The following is a 22,128-nucleotide window of genomic DNA, read 5'->3' on the forward strand; positions in this document are numbered from 1 at the left end:
AATTTGAAGTAAACGCGCCACAAAAGAGTTTCAAAATTCAAACTGTATCAAAGTTACTCCTTTGTAGCGCGTTTTACTTCAAATTTAGCAAATATTGTGGAAAAATCTTTTAAAATAAAACTAAAATTTTATTTTGCATCAAAATGAAAATAAATCTTCGTGCAACGTAATATTTATATCATATCTTTTGAAGCTGGAATATTGTATGCGCCATTAATTTTTACGGCCTTTAGCGGTTTTTTATTCCTGTACGTATATTATACGTATTTAATTGCATCGTTTTCGTTTTCAAACACTGGTATAAAAATTACATGCTAGGAAAAGCGCAATTTTGACTGGACTATAGCAAAATACTAATTATTTTAAAATCTTGTTTCAAACCAGCTTTATTAATTGCACTTCTAATATTCTTCAAAGTATAAAACTGTTTTATAAACCAATACTTACTGAAAAAACTCAGTCAACAACATATAAAGAATAAACTATATCCATAATAAAAATGCATTTACCGAAACAGTGGTCGAGGAGTTCTGGAAGAGTCTTGGAAATTACAAATGAACATCTTCAAAAGTATGCACATTTATTAAAGTGGAGAAACAATGCATCGATTTTAGAATGTGGAATCGCTACGGGGGAAAATTCGTTAAAAAGTATTATTCCAATTCTTCCACAAGATTACAAGGAATTTGTTGCTACTGATAACTCAAAAAATATGCTGGAATGTGCTAAGGACATTATCAACATACCAAGATCTACTGTTTGTGAACTTGATGTTAACGCACGGCATCCACCACTAGACATGGAAAATAGGTTTGATCATATTTTTGGATTTTTCCTTATTCATATGGTCGATAATCCAAGGTAAGGCTTTGTTTTTTGTTGCTAAAAAATAACCTTTATATTATTTATCAGCTTTAAAGGTATGTATACAGGGTAGCGAGAAAGTATGGAAACACGGTAATTTATCGGAAACCGCTAGAACGATTTTTATAGATTTTGGTGGATAAGGGTCTTCTAATGCGGTCGATACTATAGTGGTATTTACATTGTTGTCACTTCTTCCGTTTCTCTGTAATCTAATTAACTTTCTTATTTTAAATGGAACACGCTGAATATTTTTTACGTTTTGAAGTTCTAACAAGATACTGATTATTTTTAATGTTATATTCCCTATACCTAAATGCCATAATTTAGGAGTTACTGCTACATTTATTAAAAAAAAATTAACCAAATTATATGTCAATTTTTCGGCCCGGATCGACATTATGTTAGGTTCTTTGGATCATTGGAAATAAAAATGGTCTTTTGCAATTTTCCTTAAAAGTTAATCATTTCCGAGTTATAAACAATTTAAACCTTAAAAAAATCGAAAAATGACGATTTTCAAGGTTCAAAAACAAAAGTCAAAAATACTATTTTTGAAACCACGAAGTGTCTAAATTCAAGTTCGAACTTTATTTTTTATCAGGTATTGATAAGTAATTTGGTCTTATTATGTAATTTTAAAACATTGGTTTTTAGTTGTTAATGATCACCCGTCCTCTCATATATGCCTCATTAACAATTAAAAAAAATATTTTAGAATAAAAGATGCCAAAAAGTCTTATAGGAAGCTGATAGAAGATGGTTTAAGCTTGAATTTAAGTGTTTTTGAACCTTAATATTTGTCATTTTTCGATTTTTTTCAGTTTTAAATTGTTTATAACTCGGAAACAATTAAGTTTTGAGGAAAATTATAATAGATCTTTTTTGTTCCGAATGATCTAAAGAATCTAATTTTTAAAATTTGTTTAATTTTTTTTTATAAATGTAGCAATAATTCCGAAATTATAGCATTTAATTATAGGGAATATAACATGAAACATAATCAGTATTTCTTAAGGACTTTAAAACGCAAAAAAATATACAGGGTGTTCCATTTGAAATAAGAAATTTTATTCGATTTCCAAAAAAACGAAATATGTGACGACAATGTAATTACCACTATAATATCGGTCGCATTAGGAGACCCTTACCCACCCAAAATCTATAAAAATCGGTCTAGCGGTTTCCGAGAAATTACCGTGTTTCCATACTTTCTCGCTACCCTGTATTCTCGTTACCCTGTATCTCCACTGCTTAAGGAGTATTGAGCACTCTTGCGGTGAAAGATGGATGATTGGCTGGATCAGAGCATTCTCTTCTATTTTCCTCTACAAGTCTTTTCCATTTCTCTCTATTTCTCAGGCCAATTCTTTCATGATCTCTTGTTACAGTTCTCTAGCTATTATTGGGTCTTCATCTTCTTCTTTTTCCGTCTGTTTGATATTCTAATTCTAATCTGTTTATATTTATTTGGTCTTTCCTTAAAGTATGTCCAATACACTTCCAGTTCCTTATTTTAATCGTGACTGTTATTTTCATATGCTTCGTTCTTCTTAATAGCTTTACGTTAGTTATTTTATCAGGCCAGTATATTTTTAGGATTTGTAAAGATGTGTAAATTTTTGGTAGGTAGTTGCTTCTTCTTGTCTCTAAGATTCTGTGCCATACAATAATACGAGGGGTCTAGATGCAAAACCGAACATTTCCACTTTTTGGTTAAAATTAGTTGAATACACCTCTGTAACCTGTGATTAAAGATGCATATATTAACAATTTGATAAAGAACAAAATTAGACAATTCCTAGTAGTAATACAGTGTGAAAGAATTGGTTCAGATGCAAAAGTGGACTTTTCCTCCAATTTGAGATAGAGAAAAGTAAAGTTGTAAATTGTTTTTTTTTTAGTTTGCTCAGAATGATATAAAGTGGAAATGTCCGGTTTTGAATCTAGACCCCTCATATTATATAGTCTTAATACAGCTGTTAAATATTTTGATTTTGGTTAGGTCTAGTATATCCCTTGTGATCCAGATTTTCTTTAAAGCATTATATTATGTATATAGTAGTCTAAGAGCTAGTGAACCCTCTGACTAACGGTCGTCCTGTAAGGCTAGATATTTGTATAGTGATAATTCATAGCACACCAAGGCTAAAAACCATGACCTGGCAGGCATCAGCCGTGCACGTGTATCTACCAGGGGAATCGAAAAGTGCATAGTTTATTGAAAAAATATACTTTCTCCTGTAAGGTTTAAATTTAAGTATGTGTTTGAGTAAGTCATTTAGAAGAAATGTGCACAATGCCAGGCGATTCTGAACAGCATAAGACCTTGCCAGGCGAGGGGAAAGATTAGGGGTTTTTCCTAAAATTATTTTTTTGCATCGAACAAAGCTTTTTTATGTTTTTTTGGATCAATCCAAACAGAAAAGGTCTTCAGTGATTTTTCTCTTAGGTTAATAGTTTTTGTTATATAAGCGATTAAAAATTTTGAAAATTGCGAAATCGGACATTTAACTAAACATTTCAATGTTGCCAAGGTAGGAAGACATTCTTTAAACATTGAATGATGAAATCCCGAAGAGTTTTTTGCAATACAATGTCGAAAACCCCTTTGTTTTTTAATTGCTAATTAAGCGGGCGCGACACTGTAGTATAAGTGAAAACGTTTGAGTTTGCATAAATTCGTTATCTCAAGAATGGGCAAATTTAAAGAGAAATTTTCAGACAGGTCGATTTTTATTATTAAATTAGGACTTTTTGGCATATATATAATATTAGCAACGTCATCCATCTGGGCGTGATGACGTAATCGATGATTTTTTTAAATGAGAATAGGGGTCGTGTGATAGCTCATTTGAAAGGCTATTTAATTCTCTATTCAGTAATATAAACGTGAACATCATTACTTATACAGGGTGTACAAAAGAAATTATCCTTTTCTTGTCTAAATTAATTAAATAAAAAAAAATTTTGTACACCTTGTATAAATAATTTTATTAATGTTTGTATTACTAAATAGAGAATTAAATAATCTTTCAAATGAGCTATCACACAACCCCTACTTATTTAAAAAAATCATCGATTACGTCATCACGCCCAAATGGATGACGTTACTAGTATTATATATATATGCCAAAAAGTCCTAATTTAAGAATAAAAATCGATCTGTCTGAGAATTTCTCTTCAAATTTGCCCATTCTCGAGATAATGAATTTATGCACACTCAAACGTCATCATTTATACTACAGTGTCGCGCCTGCTTGATTAGCAATTAAAAAACAAAGAGGTTTTCGATATTGTATTGCAAAAAACTCTTCGGAATTTCATCAATCAATGTTTAAAGAATATTTACCTACCTTGGCAACATTGAAATTTTTAGTGAAATGTCCGATTTAGGGTTAAAAATGGACAATTTCGCAATTTTCAAAATGTTTAATCGCTTATATAACAAAAACCATTAACCTAAGAGAAAAATCACTAAAGACCTTTTCTGTTTGGATTGATCCAAAAAAACATAATAAACTTTGTTCGATGCAAAAAAAATATTTTAGGAAAAACCCCTAATCTTTCCCCTCGCCTGGTAAGTTCTTATGCTGTTCAGAATGGTGTCGTTGCAGATGCGGTCGTAGCATTTGCGATCACGGCTATTATCGTTGCATTTGCGGTCATACAAAAATATGTTGATTTTATCGTTGCATGTGCGGTCATTGCCTAATAAACAAATCATATTTTCACCTTTTTCTACCACTATCACGTGAACAATTCTATAACCAAATTTTTTTAAGATTTAAATAATATTTACCATAGACGTTGATAAGAGGAGAAAATGCTTACTAATAATTTTATTAAGGCAAAAAGTATTTTGATATAAAAAAACTTTCTTCTTTTGAGAGTTTAGTGAGATTATGTGCACTAATTATAAAAAATGAAGATAGTTGATTTAATAAACCTTAGTGTCACATAAATAAAATATTAGCGAATTGTTGATTATTTCTATATAAATTGGCTACCTTACTGTTTGTGTCAAATGTTAAAAAGTATTAAAAATTTAAAAATGGGAGTTCCTTCCCTAAGATGCTTTCATGCCTTTTTATATTTAATGTGTATTAGTTAAGTACAAATATTTAAAAAAATCCCTCACATTTTGTCCAGGTTTAGGACTGGCTATGATGGATCATAGGCATGTTTAATTTTTTTTTTGTTTTTTTTTATCTTTTTTTTAGCTTTTTTTATCTATTTTTTCTGTTTTTTATCTTTGTTTTTTTTGTCTTTTTTTTATTTTAATGTTTTTTTTTAGTGAAATTTTTGAATATTTGCCACGGACACCCAAAATGATTTTATATCAGAAGACCGCTGCAATAGTTCTGTTGCACTATTTATCCTATTATCCAGTTGAATATACATTTATTTTCTAGGTTTAAGTCCATTCTATTTAATATGAAATCGAAATATTCTGCTTCTTTTCTTAAATTTTTTATGAGAATGTATATGTTTGGATGAGGTACTTTAACATTCTGTTTAACCGGTTGTTCCATCCTTCCATGGCATTATTTGTTCGGTGTCGGAGGCCATGGTAGTTCCACATATTCATGCTAATCACTGGATTTTCTAGCCATTCGTTAACGAAGTAATCATAAAATTTTGTCAAATTTTCATCTTCCGGAGAATCAGATTGAATAATTAGCCACCCGTCTTCTATTTGCTCCAAAGGTAAGTATGCCAATGCAGAACACATTATTAAAGTCTAACGTTATCGTCGGTAATGTATTGTGTTGTCAGTCCGATCGACTGAATGTTCCTCCAAAGCGACTGATTAAAATGGTAGTTGCATCCATGCAGTCTAACATCTTGGAAAACAGTGTTGAGAGCTTGAATAACAGCATCTTCAAAATCAAGCGTCACTGTTGTTGGTTTCCATCCGCCTAGTTTTTTGTCAGTATTGTAAACAGCCTTCTATACGTTTTCATTTTTTTGTTTGGTAGAAGCGCATACAACACAGGGACAATTCTTGTTTCGTCGTCAGTGCTGCCCATATCAACATGCATGGTATATATTTGTGTAAACTGTTTGGAGGAGCTCTTAAATGTACCGTCGACACAAAACAATATGTTTTTGTTGCTAACGTTTCCTTTGCTTTCGAAGTCGAAAAACATAAAATTCTTTCTCCTTCTTCAGTGTCGTCAAAACACAAAACACTCTGACCATCTTCTAATGTCAACATTTCCAGTGGGATATCTATTTCAATAGACAACGCTGGTTCTGGTCCGACACCAGTTTGTAAATGTCTTGAACGACAAAGTGTAGACTTACGTGAGGCATACAAAGGAATTTTACTTAAAAAATCGAGTCCTTTTGTAAATAGTTTTTCGAACTCTTTCCTGTAAATATCTGGGGTTGGAGTGTCTTCTTCTCCAGCTCTCTTTTTTGAAATGTACGTATCTTTTTTTACTTCTAAGAGAGCTACATCGGGGACACCACAAGTGTGTTGGTTGACTTCGAGTAGTTCCGTCAGTTTTGCCTTCATCCATACCCAAGTTACAACATCTTCTTTATTCTTCCTATATTTTCGATACTGATATCCAGCGTGAAGAGCAGAAGGTTTTCCCTTGGTGGTTTCAATCACTTCAAAATTTTCCATTATTAAAAGTTGTTACTGTTATTATTAATATATTGTTGTTAATAATATACAAATAATATGCATTTGTTTTAATATGCTCCCCCAACCTTTTTAATTAGGCAAATACAAACTTTCCAAAAATCCGTAATAAGGGGATTATTGTGGTTTAGTCATTACTGTTTTCATTACCTACTGTTCGAAATATAGATAAGCGGAATAAAATATTTCAATAGGGTCGACCGGGCCTGCTAATAACTCGGGTGGTTACTAATTTACGACCTTCTTACATTTCTAGCCTTTAAGTAAAATGTCTGATCGCAAGTGCAACGTTACCTGCCAAAATATTTTGGATTGACCGCATTTGCAACGATAATTACCTTGACCGCATATGCAACGACCGCAACTGGACCTATTTCGTTCAGAATGGCCTGGCATTGTACACATTTCTTCTAAATGACTTACTTAAACACATACTTAAATTTAAACCTTACAGGAGAAAGTTTATTTTTCTCCTAAACTATGCACTTTTCGATTCACCTGTAGATACACGTGCACGGCTGATGCCTGCCAGGTCATGGTTTTTAGCCTTGGTGTGCTATGAATTATCACTATACAAATTTCTAGCCTTACAGGAAGACCGTTAGTCGGAGGGTTCACTAGCTCTTAGACTATAGTGCCTTTACTATTCTTTTAGTATATCTGATCTAGTAACGCTTTTTTCCATGATTGATCCCATATTGTATTTCATTTATTTTAATTTTAGTTTCTTGGTTGCTGTTTTTTAAGAGTTTCATTTTTTCTGTACTTATCTTAACGCCCATTATGTTTGAGTATTTTGCAAGCATATCGATCTTATTCAGCATATGGGTGCTATGTTAGGTTAATAGACAAAATGTCGTCTGCGAACTTCAAGTCCTCCAACAGATTATGGAAATTCCACCTATGAAATGCTTGTCTTTTTATCGTTTACTTTTTCATGATCCAATAGGAATAGCGTCGGGGACAGTATGCATCCTTGTTTAACTCCGATTTTTATAGCTATACCTTCTATCGTTTCTGCTGCATATTCCAATCTGGATCTATATCTCTTGAGGAAAAATCTAATCAGGTTAATGAATTTCATCGGTAGTCCATATAGTTTTAGAATTTTTCACATAATTTGTTCTCTGTTTGTACTATCGAGGCCTTTTCAAAGTCAATAAATATTATATTTATATTTCTTTGTTATTCACCAGCTTGTTCCAAGATAAGTCTCAGAGTATAAAAATATGACCGATAGTGGAGCGATTAGCGCATTATTTTGTCTGATGCAAATGTTACACTTGGTACACATCAGAGCAGCCTCCTTGTTAAAAATCCAAGCTATGTCGAATGCATTGTTCTGACGAAAAATAAGCACAATAATAAGTTCCTGTCCAATAGCCAAACATTCAGGTATGTTGAGATCTAAATCTGTTAAATTATCTCATTGTTGGAGTATTTCTAATAAGTCTATTTTGCTCGCTAATTATTAAATTATTTGTCTAGTTACTTGCTTATTTATCCGTGGCTTTACCCAGAATATACTACCGAACATTGCCATTTACCACAACCATATCGCTATTTTTTCTTGTCGTATATGTCTTCTTCATTGAGGTCTCTTTTTTCCATTGTTGTTTCTATTTGTTCGTTCCATTTTAATCTAGAACGTCCTCGTTCCCTGCTTTTATTTGCTTTCCATTTTCAAGATCTCAGCGGTATTCTTGTCTGGTCCAGCCTTCTCATACATCCATAACAGAGTAATTTACTAAGTATTTCGTCATTTAGTGTCTCCTTCACATTCATTAGTTCCTTAATTCGTTCATTTCGCACATTGTTCATTAGTGTTGACCTACACCGTATTCTCCAATATATCATTTCCATTGCGTTTAAACTGTTTTTCTTTCTTCTATTGGTGAAACACATCTCGGAGGCAACTCATATAATATGGTGTGTCGAAATCAATGAATGCCATAGGAGCGTTTGTTTCTTTATTCCTGTATATTTCATTAACTGACTTATAATAAAAATTGTCCTCGGTCATATTTTCATGATATGCCTAGGTAGCTTTCTTCATACCTTTAAGTATCAAGTAAATTCGATATTTACTATGTATAGAGTATTATAGTACTCCTCTCTTTTTGACATACTATTCTTGAACTAATATTTTATTCAAAAATGAATAACCATTTTCAATTTCATTGCAACACGAAACTACAGTCGCATCATAATATTCTAGTTCAATCAGAGAGTGCAGGAAGCACCTCTACCGGTTTCGAAACTTATTAGTCTCTCATCAGGAGGCACATATGCTGCTCTCTCTGACCCAACTAGGACAAACCCCGGCGTGCAGTCACGGATTGCAACGAACGAAATGGCAGGGATGCCCTAGCGGCAACTGCTAGCAAAAGACTAAGTTTTCAATCTAATAGCACATAAAATAACATCAAAAATATTACTCTACATCCCACCAGACTGAAAACAATGGGAAACTTCTCTGGTTACACCTCCGAGGCTTCTAAAATTTGCAAGCCATTCCAACGAGAATGGAACTTTACCGCGCTGAGCAGATGGGACGTGAATTATAAATTGTAAAATTCCCTCATCTTCTTTAGTCTTAAAAAACTAAAAAAAAACCATAAGTTTCCCTGTTTTCCATTGATTTGAAAAAAAAGTGAAAAATGTCATTTTTTGACACTTAGTTGTTTGTAAATAAAAATGGCCGCCAGATCCTACCCAGGAAATAGTTACAATTTGCTCATATATGTATTACCTGTCGAAAAAACGCTTCAGTACCCTGGCTGTTCAAGTGTCATGGAAAAAACCTAATTACCCTGGACTATTATGACTACAGAAACTGAAGAATCTACCACACTGTCAAGAAGTAGAAAAAAAGTTGTGAAAAGTTTAGTGCAAAAGTTGGGAAATGGTTGTTAATAGTCTTTTATTGGTTCAAGAGTGACCGAGAGATCTAATTTTGAATTTGTTATTGCAATATTTTTAATTTTGTACTTTGTCCGACTCAATTAGAATTAAGTATAATTTTATTTCCATTAAGAAAATTATGTAGTCTAATTTAAGCTAATATGTCTATGATGATGTTAATATTTTATCATATTTCATTGTATTAGGCAATTATCTGACTTTCTATCTGACGTAATAACGATGGATTTTAATAATTACCATTTTATCAAAACTAGAAGATAAAATATTTATTTTTGTTTGTATTAGCAAGGTAAAAACTGCATTAACCTTGATGTGATGAATACAAAATATAGTCCAGGGTAATAAGGATTTTCTCGGGACACTCAAAGATCCAGGTAGCTGACTACTTTTTTAGTTATTGTAGACCTATAGAAAGAAAAGCTACCTGTTTCCTGCCTAGAGTTCTCATCCGTTTTTTAATTATTAACAATTTAGTGCAAAAATCGCGATTTTTTCGATTTTTTGCACTCTATTTAAAAACTAAATAGTTGACATAAAATTACAAAATTTAGTTTTTTAGAACATTGAAAAACCTTCAACATGCGATTTTTGAAAGTTAAAAAGTTAATTTGTTGCTACGGAAACTGCAAAGTAAATGAAAATCGTTATTTGTTAATAACTTTTACTAAAACTACCTTAGAACTTTAGTGTTTGACCACCCAAAGTTGGATGTTGGGGTACTTAACAAACCCTCAAAATTTGAGATCGATCCATTAATTAGTTTAAAAGTTATTCTAATTGTTTTTCCCAGAGACCTTTATTTTGCAATAAGATAACACAGAAAATAACGAAGATAGAGCAATTGTGAGTGTACCAAATAAAAGTAGAAGAGTGATAGTATCAAAATGTATTGAAAAAAAGATAAAAAAATGATTAATATAGTCAAAAATCCCAATGCCAAATTTTTAAAATTTGGTACTTTATAAACATTTAGAATAACTTTAAAAATGTTGTCCGTAGAAACAATATTTTTATATATTCGTAAAGATAATATTTTAACACGAATTTATAAATAAAAAAATTTAGCCTGGGCTTATTTGGGACAAAGTTAGCCATTTGTGTTTTTTTAATTCACAGCTAGTTTGTTTATAATAATTAAGGAATCTCATTAATGCCATTTTAAAAAAGGGGATTTGTACTTTTTCTTTAAAAATTTGCACAACCATTATACCTTTACAGCACCCTCTACGATTTTTCAAAAATGTAGTGCAAACGATTACTAGGGGGAACGTACAAATCCAGCGAGTTAAAATACCGAAAAAGCAATTTCAAACTAATATAATTTGCTGTATCTCCGGATCAACTCAATGGATTTGGATCTTCCTTTTTTAATTGGTATGTAATTTTTACGTACGTTACAAATATGTAATTGTTTATAAATTTATTAATTAATAAACAGTCTAGTTTGTTTAAAAAATTCTTGAAAAAATATTTTTTTTACAAAAATCTATTTTTTTAATCAAAGTATCATTAATGATAACAGAAAAAGTTAAAGTACACTTTAATAAATAAATGATTTTTATTAGATAATTATTTATTGAAGATAATTTATTTATTAAAATATACCTTAACTTTTTCTATGATTAATAGGGATAGTATGTATAAATTAATGGATTTTTGTTAAAAAATTGTTTTTTCAAAAATTGTTTAAACAAATTAGACTGTTTATTAATTAATAAATGTTTAGACAAATTACATATTTGTAATGTACAGAAAAATTACGTACAAATTAAAAAAAGAGCTATCAAAATATATTCAGTAGATCCCAAAATATAGAAAATGATAGTAGTTTTAAGTTGCTTTTTTTAGTTTTTGAACTCGTGCATTTGTCGGCTCACAGCTGCCCCTTCGCTCACCACGACTAGTCACCAGTTAAACTACATTTTTTTAAATTTCTGTAAAATACCAGCTTTTCTAATATTTCAAATGACTTTTCTACAAACAATATTTTTAAATTTATTCTAAATGTTTTTAAACTACAAAATTTCACAAATTTGGCATTAGGATTTTTGACTATATTAGATAATATTTTTATCGTTTTTTAGTACATTTTGAGCATTTGGCAAAAACGAAAAGCGAAGTAGTGTGGAAAGACATCTAAGAGGACTTCGAAATCAAACAAGGACTCGGGCAGGGTGACCCGATGTCAACCACGTTGTTCAATCTTGTTCTTGAAGTAATAATGAGGAATTGCAGCATAAAAATGGAAGGAACCATATTTAAAAACGAACATCAATGTATTACTTTTGCGGATGATCTAACAATATTAGCAAAATCAAAGAAAGAATTGAAAAGAATTGTGAAAAAGGTAGAAAAAGAAGCAAATAGGTTTGGTCTAAAGATAAATGTAAAGAAAACTAAATACATGATAATGGGTGATACACAGCAAGACAATGAAGAGTTTATAAAAATACAAGGGGAGAAAGATTACATATACAGTTTTGACAGAGTGGAAGAGTTTACTTACCTTGGTGTGAAAGTAAAGGAAAATGGACATGAAGATAAAGAAATAGAATCCAGAATTACTTGGAAGAGCTGTATACGGAACCAAAAATCACCGCAATAATAAAGGCGCATATAATAAGATGGCTGGGACATGTGCAAAGATTGGAAAACCATAGAATGACCAGGATGATATTGAACAGGAAACCAGTAGGGAAAAAAAGGAAAGGAAGACCCCGTAAAAGATGGTTTGACAGCGTCCAAGCAGATTTACGAGAATTAAAAATAGATAACTGGAGAAACAAGGTATTAGACCGAAAAGAATGGAGAGGAGTGGTAAGAAGAGCGCAAGAGAAATTGTATCAGAAGAATGTGCCATGAATTGTAAAATGAGAGCTATATACAGAGTGGGCCAAATAAAAGGAGCCACCCCGATATTTGGCAGTATTTATTAGATTTTAAGAAAATAAAAAAACAGGTCAATTTTTGATCTAAGGGGGACACATTTTTACGATACAAACATCTGTCATTTGTCAACTCCCTCCCTTCCACTTCACCCACCCCTTATTTTTAAATAGGGAATAGGGGTCGTGTGCTAGCTCATTTGAAAGGTTATTCAATTCTCTATTCAGTAATATCAACATCGAGTTAAAAATGTATACGGGGTGTCCAAGAAAAATTATTTTGAATTAAATTAATTGACACAAAAAGAAGAATGTATGTAATTTATTTAACTCAGAACACATTCTACTGCTGACAGAAAGCAGAAAAAAATGTTTTTTGATAAATAGACACTGCTTTTTGCTTAATTTTAATGTTCAAGCTTCCACCCATCTGCCTCTTGGTAGGTTGAATATTGAATTTAAGCAACAAACAGTATTTATTTATCAAATAAACATTGTTTTCTGTTTTTTATCAGCAGTAGAATGTATTCTGAGTTAAATAAATTACATAAATTCTTCTTTTTGTGTCAATTAATTTAATTTAAAATAATTTTTGTTGGACACCCTGTAAAAATTTTTATGTCAATGTTGATATTACTGAATAGAGAATTGAATAACCTTTCAAATGAGCTAGCACACGCCCCCTATTCCCTATTTAAAAATAAGGGGTGGGGGAAGTGGAAGGGAGGGAGTTGACAAATGACAGATGTTTGTACCGTAAAAATGTGTCCCCCTTAGATCAAAAATTGACCTGTTTTTTTATTTTCTTAAAATCCAATAAATACTGCCAAATATCGGGGTGGCTCCTTTTATTTGGCCCACTCTGTATATGTATATATTTATATGACGTATTTTTTAAATAGACAAATTAATATTGTATATTTTAGATATGTATAGTAAAAAAAAATGTAATTGTGTTTTTCACGCCCAGGGCCTACATGGCCTGTTGAGCGAAATAAATAATAAGTACATTTTGATAGTATCAGATTTTAACTTTCATTTGGCATACTCAGAATTGCCCTATCTTTAATATTTTCTGTCTTATGTAATTGCAAAGTAAAGGTCTCTGGGATAAACAATTAGAATAACTCTTAAACTTATTAATGGATCCGTCTCAAATTTTGAGGGTTTGTTAAGTACCCTAATACCCAACTTTGTGTGACACACTAAAGTTCTAAGGTAGTTTTAGTAAAAGTTATTAACAAATAACCATTTCATTTATTTTTCAGTTTGCGTAGCAACAAATTAACTTTTTAACTTTCAAAAATCGGCATTTTGAAGGTTTTTTAATGTTCTAAAAAATTAAATTTTGCAATTTAATTAAGCTTTTGAATGGAGTGCAAAAAATCGAAAAAATCGCGATTTTTGCACTAAATTGTTAATAATTAAAAAACGGACGCGAACTCTAGGCAGGAAACAGGTAGGTTTTCCTCCTATAGGTATACAATAACTAAAACAGTAGTCAGCTACCTGGATCTTTGAGTGTCCCGAACATGGTCTATTTCTAGCTTATAACCCTGGTCTAATGATTCTTGTTTTAAGGTTGTTCCTCGATGGAACAATTATATTTTTACAAAAGCACAATTCTGACTGGACTATTATGTAATCATAACCTATTATGATATTATCGTTTTGGATAGTTATCGTGTTTTTAATTTTATTTAGAGTAAAAAAACCCGTATTATAAATCAATTAGCGATTCGGATTAAGATTGCATCGCCAATGCCGTTTCAAATTTAAATGAGCTAAGAGCCATTATAATTGTTTATATCTTGTATTGGGCATTAGTTTTATGTGTTTTTGAGTTAAAATTACGCCGAGTCTTATTTTTGAGTCACATAGAATGTAAAAAAATTAAAAATTTCCTTCTGGGTGTGATGGGAGGTTCCTTTTAATTTATTTACACCGTCCTTAAGTGGAAAGTTTTATTCGTCACTGTCGACGCATGTGCCACTAAAAAGTGACGCCACAGTGTTCATACGTTTTCTTTTAGGTTCTACTATTTAATTTATAGGCTCTTATCGTGCCTAAAATGATTAGCAAATTTCACCTATACCGGCTTTTTGTCTATAACCAAATATCTCACATAAAAATAAATCTACAGAAATAGTGGTCTATTAATTGTGAAATATTTTTAGAAATTATAAACGAGCTTGTTCAAAATTACACATACTTTGAATATTTTTTCCTCTTCTTCTTTTAATGTAGACATGACTGTCTTTTTTCAATGTGCCTCCAGTAAGTTGTCATTCCATAGTTTTCGTGGTCTTCCCACTGATCGTCTTTCTATTGGGGAACCGTCTCTCGTCGTCCTTACTACTCTATTTGTTGTCATTCGGCTTATATGGTCATTGCATTCTACTCTTCTGTTTTTCGCCCAGTTATTAGTGTTGTCCACCTTGCATCTCCGTGTCTTATATCTGCACTTCTAGCTCTATCCCATAGTGTCTTACTATCGATTTTTCGTAGTGTTTTCATCTCCGCTGTTTCTAGCATTCTTTTTGTCCTTTCTGTATCAGGTCATGTTTCTGCCGCGTATGTCATAATTGTTCTGATGACTGTTTTGTAAATTCTGCCTTTCACTTCTTATATTTTTATTCCTTCATATTATTTCATTCAGGCAACCTGCGGCTCTGTTTGCTTTATTCACCTAATCTTTCCCTTCTGTTTGGATCTTTCCGTAGCTAGATAGTGTGATGCCTAGATATTTAAACTCCATAACTTATTCTATTATCTGGTCACCAAGCTCTAATTTATACCTTATTAGATTTGCTCTTATAACCATGCATTTAGTATTTTTTGAGAAATTAACATGTTAAATTTTCTAGCGGTTATATTAAATTGGTGCGGCATAATCATCTTCACTTTGAGAGATTAGTATTGCATCGTCTGCATAGCAGATTATTTAAGTTGTTTTTCTCCCATTTAGTATCCTTTTTTAGTTTTTACTTTTTTATTATTTCAACCGTGATCAGGTTGAATGATAGAGGACTCAGGTAGTCTTGCTGTCTTATCCCATTGCCAGCTTTAATTGGGTCAGTTAGTTCATCTACTTTTACTTTTAAGTAAAAGTAGAAGGAGAATCAGAACAACACAATAAAAGTAAGTAGAATATTTTTTAATGATTTTAATTTCCAATCATGCAGTAAGATTTTTCATCACGTGTTTAATTCTGCCCAAACAGATTATTATTATACTAGGAATAATTTGCTTATACATTATTATACTGTGAACAATTTTTAATTATTTTGTTTCTGTTAAAAATTAAGCAAAATAAACTTTTAATTCTGGTTCTAATGTAAATTATTGTCACTAGGGTAATAAAAATCGGAAATTTTAAGCGCTTGTGTTTAATTCCGTAAAATTATTTCATTAATAAAACTGTGTTTTTAAATAAATTTAACTAATATTTTATCGATATCTTCGTCTGACTATTTGGTAAACCAGCTCATTCTCTTCACTTTAATGTTGTAAAACATTAATTGTGATTAATGTCACTGTTGAACCTTATTTTGGGATGTTTTACGAATGTGATTATGCAAACAAATCTCATGGGAATATTTTTTCCAACGAACTCGCCGTTATCGCCTTGTCTAGATTGTTTATTTAAACAATGTTCTACTAAAAAATTGATGAATCCCAAGATGGTAGTCTTTTTGTAATATCTCAAACTACACATTTCAACTGTCAAACCCCGTCTTTTCATTTATGTTGAAAAAAGGCTTATTTTTAACTAACTTGATTGAACTAAAAGTGCTTTGAGAAACGGTAATTGGAAAAATTTTGGAGACAACATAAATGGAGAATTTCTGAACTACTTTAGATTTACACAGGACATAGTCCTTATTGCAGACAGGGTGTATAATTCCTTTAGAGCTCTTGTATACACGAACTGGCCTTAGAATTAACTTTTCTAAAACACAATACATGGCCAATGTTGTACGTATTAAAAACATTTCATCTAATGGCAGGTAAACTGAACAAGTATATACCTAATAATATCTGGGCCACGAGACTAAATTAGAAATAGATAATCAAATAACAGAGTTAAATAGGAGAATAGGGCTAACGTGAGAAGCTTACGGAAAACCGAGGAACGTCTTTAGAAAGATATTTCCATGTGCATGGAAACTAATAAATATTTTTGAAAAGTTTAAACGCAGAATGAAATATTACAGTATTATCAATGGTCGAAAGTCCCTAAGAACTTATATAATGTTTATTTTAATAAGTCGCAGAGGTGAAAAAAGAGAAAATTTAGTCTGATATTTAATTTCAAATATATCATTCAAAAGAAAATTTTTGTTTATTCTAAGGGACTTTTTGCCCTCGATAATAATGTAGTCTCTCATTCTGCGTTTAAATTTTTCAAAAATACTTATTAATTTTCTCAGGATTCGAAAAAAAATGCGTTTAAAAAGAATTCAACCAAAATTTTACGCCTACGCTCTCAAAAAGTATTAAAGTATTATACATTTTTGAAACCTGTATTTCAAAAGCTTTGTAATAAGGTATCACATGATGTATTTTCCCATTTAAAAAAATCAAAGTTGTCTGTCACCTGAAGAGGGATCGTGTAAAGTTCGAAACATTGATGCTATAATACATTATGATTATTTTAAAAATCGACCTGTCCTAGCGTTTTGTTTATGTGCTAAAAATAAAAAAGTTAATAAGGGGGGGGGGGGGGTAACACTTATTCCAGCGCATTTTATATTAAATATTAATAGTTTTCCAAAATTAACTGTCTTCTTTTTTTCAGGCAAGCGTTTAGAAACTTTCATACGATGCTTAAACCAGGAGGTTCAGTGTTTCTTAATTTTTTTGAACGCATTCCAGTAGACGGGATGTTTCACAATTTAAGATCTCATCCCAAATGGGGAAAATACCGCCAGGAAGATGCCATTTCAGTATATTACTATACACAAAATCCAAAAGAGGAATACAGAAAAGATATAGAAGCAGCTGGGTTTAAGAACTATGTTTATAATAACGAAATTCACCGCCATGTATTTAAGTCTGAAGAGGAATGTAGAGGTAATTTATACAGGGTGTTTCATTGGGAAACGGAAATACTTTAATTGTGAATAGAAATCACCGAGATGGTTCTAGGTATACTACATTTTTTGCCCTACTGACTTTTATAACCAAGTTACAGGGTGTTTTATCGATTTTGCCAATTTCTTTCCTAAGCCATAACTCTAGAACCACCCTGTATATTTTTTTGATATTTGGTACACATGTGTCTCATCCAAAACCCAAACGGCCGACATACTAATCACAAGAAAAATCCAGGTCCGGATTAACAAAAAATTATAAAGTAATTGTGACCTTAAAACAACACCCTGTATATTGAAAATCTGAAAATCTGTTTGCATATTTGAAAAAAGCACATTTTTCATGACAAAGATGGGAAATCTTCAAAATACACAATCCAACTGTAGCCGATAGCTGTGTACAATTTTTACTTACTGAAAACCACTCAGTGGGAAAGGCAAACTTCATTAAGCCATCTGTACGCCCTTACCACAGTTAAAATCTTCATATTTTTGCTATTTCTACTCTCTCTTTCTTTTTACCCCTCCTGTTTCAGTCTCTTGAAACCGCAGATCATTTTACTAGTACACCATCCACTGCACTAATTTTTGTTATAGACGATGACGGTTCATTTATAGCGTCGATGGTGTCTTGGTTCACTAATATTGCGTTTTGCAACGTTTTGTAAAGATTCTTGATAGCGGGAACAACTAAATGGGTGTACGGTACCATGTTTTCCACTCCCCCTAGTTCCATCCCTCGTTGTGGATGGAATGTGGATAGTATGGGCCGCTTATACGTTTCGTGGCCAAAAGTGTAAACGAACGGCTCTTCGAGCGACAAATTGACGCTAGCAGTAGCAGTAAAATTACGGCGGCAGCACAGCTGTAAAATTATGGCTCCATGAGAGCGACGCGACGCATACAGCGTGCATAGCGCCGCACGTGTTAATCTTACAACAAAAGGAACTTTTAGAATTGATCATCCCTTCTTTTCCCTTTAATTCGTCCAATTCTGAACACAGGCTTCCCCCAGTTTCCTCCATTCGCTCCTGTTTAGTGCTTTCTGTTTCCAGTGCGTTCCTCCTATCTTTTTAATGTCGTTTTAATGATCATCCCTATTATATAAAATTTAGGTATAAACTGGTAGATTTGCCCCCTGGACCTATCCGTCTGCGAGATGACCTTGACGACGCCCCTTTTCCCGATCTTGTGCGACAACTTGCAGCTCCGTGGAGCCGCCCAGTATAATCGCTGTTGGTTTTATTTATCACGCTTCATTTTACTGCTACTGCTGGCGTAAATTTGTCGCTCGTGGAGCCGTTCGCTAAGATTTCTGACTTGCTGGATTAACGCATCTTCTGTCTTGTTTATTCTCTGGACACACTGTGTACTCGTTCATTTCATTATCTTCTATTTCTTGCTCTGGTTACGACTTCAGTCCACCTTATTGAAGTGTTTTCATATTTTATTGTTGGAGTTGTTTAACAACTGTTGTCTGGTCTTCTCCCTTTCTTTTTTCCTCTGGTTCGTGTTTAAGGACCTGTCTCTGGACCTGCTATTTTGCTTTCATTTTTTCCTAAAGTATGGCCAATTATTTTCCATTTTTTTCTCTTAGATTTGTTTACACAATATTACATTTGTTTAGTCGCAGTTTTGCCCTTTTTCCATATTTTTGCTTCATAGCGTAATATACTCTTGATGATGCAACTATTAACGGTTTTAATTTTTTTTTGGTTTCGATATTTCGTTTGTTTGTCAAATTGTGTTTAAAGCGTTGAATGCTTGTTAGCCTCTATTATTCTCGTCTGTATATCCCCGTTCCTTTCCATGATTGATCCCAAATATGTGAACTGTCTACCTCTTCTACTTCCTTACCGTTTATCATTATTTTATTATTCGGGTGGCTATTATTTTTAAAAGTTAGGTTTTATCTGTGTTTATTTTTGAGTCTGACAGTATCGGAAGATTTTGCCAATTTGTTAATTCTTATTTGAATACGATTTAGGTATTCAGTAATCTGGCATATGTCATCCGCAAATTCAAGACCTTCTACCTGTTTGTATAGGTTCCATCTGATGCCTGTTTGATGATCAGTTACTTTTCTCTGTTTGACTCCACTTTCTACAGATTTTTCTTACGTTACTTCACCTGAGTATTACAGTTTAGCTTTATATCTATCGTAGAAGAATTTAATAAAGTATGTGATGTTTAGTGGTACCTAATATAATCTTAGGATTTTCCACGTTTTTACCCTATTTACACAATTCAAGCACTTTTGAAAGTCGAAAAAACTCACATCTATATGTATTTATTCCATTCATCTGTTTGTTCCTAGACAATTATAAGGGCGCAAATGTGTGGAGCGTCTGGCGTGGGATCTTGCATGGTTGCTTGTTATTTTTTTATATAGTTCCGGCTTCAATATATCCAATACGATTTTTGACAACACTTTGGATATAGCGCTTCGAAGTGTTTGTGCACCACAATTATTGCATCTATCCAGGTCTCCTTCTTTGGGTATTTTTATTATCAACTCGTCCTCTTCATTCTATATTTTGTTCAAAAGTTTATGTAAAGTTTATATTGATTTCTTAGTATCTGATTTTATTAATACAAGTAGTACATTTTTTTAGAAATTTTTGTTTGTTTCCAATTTCTTCCCTTGTAATTTCTCCAATATTCACTTCCAGCTCTTGTGAGTATTTTATGATTTGTGTTATTTCCGGTTTAGCCTATATTTCTTCTAAGTATTCCTTTCGTCTTGACTGTAACTGATTTAATAAATTAATTACAATATAATTTAATAAATAAATGATATAATTGATGAGTACATAATGATTTAATTGTTTATATTGTTTCTTTCTAGATCTTCATACATCTGTAAATCCAATTGTCCATAACATACCCAAAGCAGAATATGACGAATATATAGAGGATTACATAAAAGAAAAAGAAAATACTCCAAGTTTTGTTATTAATTACGACAATGGAAAACGAACAATTTATACTGATTATAAGATGTTTGTATTTTACGCAACTAAAACTGTTTAATCCAGAAGTAAAAGAAAAATGGTGGAGTTCTTATTAAAATATATTATTATTATTAATAAAAATATTTTTATACGTTTATTTGTATTAGTGTCCTTTTATGACAGATTCTTCCATTTACCATAAAGCAAAATCCATAGTAGGTACTGTAGTAACTATAGGAATGTTCGATCTGTTACGAAAAACAATGTGTTAAATCCTGATCATCACAAAAAACTGAATAAATTGTTACATAAAAAAAATCAAACCGGGAACTAACTGGTGTATGTTTTCAAAGACTGATAGTGTGTAAATAAATTTATTAAAATCAGCTAAGTACTTTCAGCATTTTTAATGCCATCATCAGAGCTGTCCTATAAAAAGACTAAGTTGAAGAATCTTATTCATAAAAAATTATAAAGTGAAACTTACGTCTTATAATTGTAACTACCTCAAATGAATAGAAAACTTTGAACAAACACATTCTAATATTAAAATTAACCCAGGGATCTAACCACTGGTGAGAGTAAAAACCCTTAATTGCATAACATAATCACATTTAATGTGTTTTTAAAAAATGGCTACCATTTTTACAATCAGTTACAATCAAGTTTCTATACATAAAAAAGACCATATTCTCGACTATAAGCTTCAGTATAAATATACGTTTGAAAACTCCAGGGAGATTGATCCAAATCCGCCCAAATCTATGATTGACTTTAAAGTCACTAATAGAAAAACCAACTCAAAGCAGATTCTAGATATTCGAACTTTAAACTCAGCAGACGTAGGGAGTGAACGCAAACTAGTCCTAGCTAAAATAAGAATGAAACTCACACCAAAACATTTTCTACAGGAAATAACCGAGGAAGAAATCAATTAAGAATCACTGTGGTACGATTCTGCAAGAGAAATGTACCAAAGGAGGCTAGCACAGAAGATATAGCTGAAACAAATAGACGACATCGAAGATATAAACGCGAGCTGGGAGAAAATTAAACACAACGTTGAAGAGGCAGCAACAGAAGCAAGGATAACCCAAAATCATACTGAACAAAAGAAACAACAATGGGAACAATACACCATGGGAAAAAAATAAATGAAAGAGAAATGTAAAGAGAAGCGAGAGGCCTACATGAAGTATAAAACGTCAAACACTCCAGAATCCAGAGACACAGTTGGTAAAAAGAACAAAAATGAACACGGGGAACAGTTTACAAAAAGGATGGAAAGGGACTTCTACGGAACACAAAAACAAATATGGAGATTCATAAGAAACCAACGGAAAGAAATGGCAGAATTGAAGGGATACAATAACATACCAACAAACGAATGGGAAAGATACTTGATGGAACTGTTTAAAGGAACGGAAAATAATAATCAAAACAATAACCTATCTGAATTAAGACACGAAATAGAAATCAATTTTCAGGAAGTAGAGATAGCCATAAATTCACTCAAAAATAGAAAGTCACCAGGACCACACCGAATCACCAACGAGTTTCTAAAATACGGAGGAGATACTATACCTCTAGAGATGAAAAAACTTATACAAAAACTAATTTTGAACTGCAAGGTACAAAGAAAAAAAGGAGACAAAGAAGACCCTAACAATTATAGAGGTATAAAACTACTGATCACCGCACTTAAGCTAACCACAAAAGTTCTAACAACAAAATCAATAAACTTTATC

The 22,128-nt window shown here is 32.1% G+C and overlaps 1 protein-coding gene across 1 annotated transcript; it reads left to right on the forward strand.

Annotated features, from left to right (window-relative positions):
* Positions 1-442: 442 nt before the first annotated feature.
* LOC126886367 (juvenile hormone acid O-methyltransferase-like) lies at positions 443-20,537 on the forward strand. The gene is made up of 3 exons (XM_050653259.1): positions 443-861; positions 17,132-17,406; positions 20,275-20,537. The coding sequence occupies exons 1-3, from the start codon at positions 500-502 to the stop codon at positions 20,457-20,459; spliced, it is 822 nt and encodes a 273-aa protein (XP_050509216.1). The 5' UTR covers positions 443-499; the 3' UTR covers positions 20,460-20,537.
* The last annotated feature ends 1,591 nt before the right edge of the window (positions 20,538-22,128 follow it).

The sequence above is a fragment of the Diabrotica virgifera genome, chromosome 6, assembly GCF_917563875.1.
Source record: "Diabrotica virgifera virgifera chromosome 6, PGI_DIABVI_V3a".
Classification (NCBI taxonomy): Eukaryota; Metazoa; Arthropoda; class Insecta; order Coleoptera; family Chrysomelidae; genus Diabrotica; species Diabrotica virgifera.